General features: G+C 44.4%; 1 protein-coding gene across 3 annotated transcripts in view; it reads right to left on the bottom strand.

Annotated features, from left to right (window-relative positions):
• Positions 1-5,000, bottom strand: part of LOC125289369 (RNA-binding protein with multiple splicing-like) — a 38,349-nt gene that overhangs the window by 13,938 nt on the left and 19,411 nt on the right. For 2 of the 3 annotated variants that reach the window (XR_007192620.1, XM_048236137.1), the window contains exon 6: positions 1,921-2,048. The exons of the other annotated variant lie outside the window; for it this stretch is intronic. Coding sequence is in view for 1 of the 2 variants with exons in the window: in XM_048236137.1 (XP_048092094.1) it covers positions 1,921-2,048 (128 nt within the window). In the remaining variant the exon portion in view is untranslated. The remainder of the gene's footprint in view (positions 1-1,920; positions 2,049-5,000) is intronic. 3 annotated transcript variants of the gene reach the window in all.

The raw sequence follows: 5,000 nt of genomic DNA, 5'->3' as shown, positions 1-5,000 counted from the left end.
CCCATCCACATCCCATCCAAAGACTCATCTGTAACTTTCACAACTTTTTTTTAGGAAGTAAACATGTCAAAAGGACTGTGTTTGAAATGAATGCATGACAACAACATCCACAGGGTTATCTCAATCTAATAAGAATAGCCTGACAGAATAAGTTTGTGTGGTGTGTGTCAAAGTAAGCTTGTGTGGTGTGTAAGCTATAACAATGAACTTGAAACATTTGTTGTTGTTGTGTAAGCATTCTTATCTGTATCCCGCCGTGATCTGTTTTTAGAACAGCACAATTTTTCCATATACAGTAAGTGGCTACCTGCCTAAAAGCCTTTGGTGGCAGATTTTTTAGAGCAGAGCCTTCAATTAAATTCAATTTTATTCACTTGTATAGCTCCGTATATCACTGTCACTCACTCTCCACCTCAAACCGGTGTGTGGTGAGCGTTCAGGCATTTAATGGCTGCCGTGCATCACCCAGGTGGGTGCTACACACTGGTGGTGGTTAGTGAGGTTTCCCCTTTGGGTGCTTTGGTTGCCTTGATAAAGTGTTATATGTATGTTGTTGTTGTTGTTGTTGTAGTGAATGCTCTTTATAAGCCCAAGGGCCTGACCCTGCCTCAGGCAAGTACATAGATATGATAGCAAAGAAAAAGATCCATTGTAGTAGGAATCTTTTACAGAACCCAGCTAAGTTTAAGATTAAGATTAAGAAAAACCCAAGGAAAGAGTGAGGGGTAGAACTGAGCATGTCTGTGGTGACGCTTGTCATTGGTGGATTGCTCTGATAGAGGGCCTGAACACTGGTAGCATTGGTGTATTGGTGGAAGATGTTTGAGATAGAATGGAGAATCTAGGGTCAGGTGGCGTTAAATCTGGCCGGGCGTAAACTATAATCAGACCTAAATTGACCTCAAGAAAAGGACTGGGTCACAATCCACTGGGGACTGTTCCCAGTTCTGGCATCCTAAAGGGCATAGAACTTGAGTTAATGTTAAAACTACTGGAGCAACCTTTAAGCTCCTAACAATAAGCATTATGAGATTGCTCCAATTTTCATTAACAGTGCAAGCTCACACATTAGCCTTTTCCTACATCTGTTGAAATTCAGAAGAGATCCAATTACATATGTGTAGGTTTAAATGTGAATTTTAAATGTAAATACCAAGACATAAGACATACCACTATTTAGAATATTTCCCAACCTCTCTCAGGGACAAATTATCTCCATTCACCTTTTGAGAGGTGGAATACTTCAGCACCTCTCTACTCTGACACCTGGCCACCAAGGTGCTCAGGGCGATGGGGGTGAGGGCTATTTTTTTGCGGGGTGAAGTGATCAAAAGTACCGCTGGAGATGAATCAGTGGATGTCTGCATACACAGAATAAAAGTCCACCTCAGGATTTTGAAGACAAACAACAAACTTATACTGTGGGTCAGACCAATTCTTCATCAATGTTCTTGAGGGTCTATAGTAAAACACATTCAATAATATGATATCCTGACATAACTATTCCAACTATTCTGATCAAACTATTCCCTAGTATTGTACACTGTTGCACAACAGTGTTGCAACATAAATATCATATGTTAACACAGATTAAAGCATTTCTTTAAAAATACATTCATGCTTTTCCCTTTGTGTGGTTTGAGCCAGCAAGACCTAACAGGAGACACCTGTCGGCTCAGCAAACAAATAAAAGCCAAACCACAGGGGGACTTTTATTTTGTCAGGCTGAGGACTTCCTCCTCCAGTGCTGATGTGGGGAGGGCCATATGAGGCTCTGTGCTGGACAAAGCTGGTCTGTGATTGGCTGGTGGTTGAGTGGATGGGTGGATGGGTGGGTGGATGCGGGTGAGGCGGGGGTGCTCTAAGGTGGTGTGTGAGGTGGGGGGGGGGTGTGGGGTGTGGGGTGGGGGTGAGTGTTACCTGAGCGTGCAGCGAGGAAGGGTAGGTGAAAGTGGGTGGGAGGGCGGGCGACAGCTCGGCGGGGTACAGAGGGTACGAGGCCCACATGTCGGGGCTGCCCGGGTAGAGGGCAGGGACTGTGAGCTCATCTGCGGAGAGAAGGAGAAGGAAGAAGGTGAGACGGAGAGGAGGAGGAGGAGGAGGAGGAGGAGGTGCAAGGGCACTGGAATAGAGGAGTGGACCAGTGAGGTGGTGGAAGAGTGAGAGAAAACTGCTATCCATTCGGTTTAACAAAAACAAAATGGAGTATGAGCAAGGTTGTAATGCAGAGCCGTAAACATATCTGAACAAAAAAGACATACAGTAACAGTATACAGTATAAAAACAGCAAATTCAACCACTATGAACATATCTATAAGATTAGCTTATAACTCTATAGTACACACAATAGCGTATTGAGTAATGTACAAAAGTCTTCCTCATAAGAACAAATGGAAGCTAGTTGACACGTTTTAGTGCAGTGAAAAGAACCACTGCAGTAGCAGATGTGGCACAGCAGTGCTAAGGGGAAACAGCAACAGTAAGGAGGGAACCAATCAGAATCCTTGTGTGAGATGGTGCAATGTTGTCGTCGTGGAGATCTGGCAAACAGACAATGATCCACACTTAAGAATTCTGGGAAATGTAGGGAAGACTGAATAAAATGCACCCGAGGAAAACAAGAAAACCAAATACTTTTGGTAGTAACTTTTTGGTTGTGAACATGTACCGCTCTCACGAAGTTCCAAATGGGAAAGCTGAATGATCTGCACCTCATAGCTAAGCTCACCCTTATCACAAAAAAACTCCAAAATCAACAGCAGGATTAAAAACAATCTCTGGTCGGGTAATTGCGTAAATTTTTCTCAGAGATTAGTTAAGTCATTACGTCATGCCCCGGCTTAATCGTTTCCTTCCATATTTTCATCCATTTCTTTCCTTCCATCATCCAGGGACCGTGAGGCCTGTTCCTTCACCCAGGCTGATTGGAGATAAGAGAGTGTTTAGTCATTTAGCTGGAATGTGTGAGGCAACGAAACCGAGCATGCACACACACACACACACACACACACACACACACACACACACACACACACACACACACACACAAACACACACTAGCCTGCACAGGCTCTGTACGTCAGGCCAAAAAGCCTTCTGTGTGTGTCTAACGCCTGACAAAATATTGAACTCTGTTGAAAAACAAAGCACGCGGCAACCCTGTCAAGAATTTCCTCATAATACCTCATATTTGAACCTTGGTTTGGTTCAAATAACAAGTGTTTGAGAAACAGAGAGAGAGAGAGAGAGAGAGAGAGAGACTAAATGCTAAAGCCTCTAGTTCTACGTGCCTGTCCTAGAAGTACCTTTAGCAAGACCATAATACTGATCTGTTCCTTGAAGTTTGATTGTTTATTTGCACATTCTGTGCAAAACCTCAAACACACCCAGTAGAAATTTCACGAGAGGTATTTTATGTCAAGGAGATCTCTGAGCAAATCTCCAGGCCTGGAGGGTAACTCAAACACACACAAAAAAAGACAAAATATTTACTTTAAAAGGAAGTGAAACTACGCATGCAATCTCAATTCTACATGACAAGTCCCCCTCCCTCCAGACTCTTCATGCCAGTTCAGACTCGGGTGTGGACATGACAACGCTGCTGCTGCTGCTCTTTCCGAACGATCGCTCGGTCAGCGCTTCGACATCCCTAGGAAAATGCTGATGGTGCAGGAATCACACGATGAGTCTTACTATATAACCTGTTTCAGCTTGATTTTTTTTTAACTTTCATTTTGGTGCTTTTTAGCCTTTAGTTGACGGATCAGTGAGAGGGTGACAGTGAGGAAAAGACACAGTGAGTGGACTCGGAAAATGACCTTTCAGGCCAGACTCGAACCTGGGTCCCTGAGGACACTGAGCCCGTTTGTGGTAAGGAACATGGACACTACCGCTGTGCTAGAGCTGGCCCCGCCCTCCTCATTCTTAAAGCAAAGGTCTTACCCAATGCTTTTAGGGCCTTTGAGCACTTGTATCGTCTTCAGTGCCTATGTCTATGTCTAAACCCAATATTTTACCTGATATTTCATATTTATTTGATTTTTATTATATTCACACCACATCCTTGGTGAGCTAGGGGCTTCAACAGGTCAGTGCAGTGAGGAAAATCCAAACCCCTTCACTCCTCCCTACTCACTACTTACTTACTGCTAGCCAGATATCATCCCATCATGTCAGGGGTACCTTAGTCACATCAGCCGTGTCAACTGTTCAGTGTTTACCAAAAAACAAACTGTGCCTCTAAAGTGCCTCAGCAGCTGCTGCATGTTTATGTCTTTGGCAAACTTTCACCTTTGGTGATGACATGTCATTCTGCCCACACGTAAATAGCAGTGACATTCATTAGCATCGCTTAGTTTAGCGACCCAAGTTTGTTATATAATCACTCATCACTAGTCATTCACATGTATTTTCCTTCTCACATATTCAGAAAGGGTTGCAGCAACTGACTTTCACTGTCTCAAGTTCCTTTAAAGTGTCAAAATGTGCAAAAGCTTCTACACACCAGTCTCTAAAAATTAGGCACTATACACCACTACCTGCCCACACAAACACTCTCACATGGACCCACACTTGCACAACAAAGAGCCAATATCACACGGACTCATGCCCACCCCCAACACACACACACCCACACACACACAGGAAAATTCAGTGTGTTCAGCAATTTGACCGTAAGCCCCCCGCCCCCAGCCTCCAAGAAAAACACCAACGGTTTCTGTAACAGCCTGTTTATATGACAAACCCAAGGATGCACCACAGTTCCACTGAGTGGAGGCAGACACAGGACAACAGATAAGGGGGCAGTTGGTGGTGGTGTGTGTGTGTCTAGAGGGGTCCTACTTGTGTTCAGATGGAGACTGGGTCAGGGGTGTGAATTTCTCCTGGGAAGGGTGTTCCACATCCCTAAGATGGCGAATGTGGGTGTGGATGGGTAAGTGTAGGGGTTTGAGGGGGCTTTATGTTGATGGGACACTGTGTCTGTGGTGGTGAGGGTGGGG

Source organism: Alosa alosa, chromosome 24 (genome assembly GCF_017589495.1).
Source record: "Alosa alosa isolate M-15738 ecotype Scorff River chromosome 24, AALO_Geno_1.1, whole genome shotgun sequence".
Lineage (NCBI taxonomy): Eukaryota > Metazoa > Chordata > Actinopteri > Clupeiformes > Clupeidae > Alosa > Alosa alosa.
This window is presented reverse-complemented; position numbering and strand designations above follow the sequence as displayed.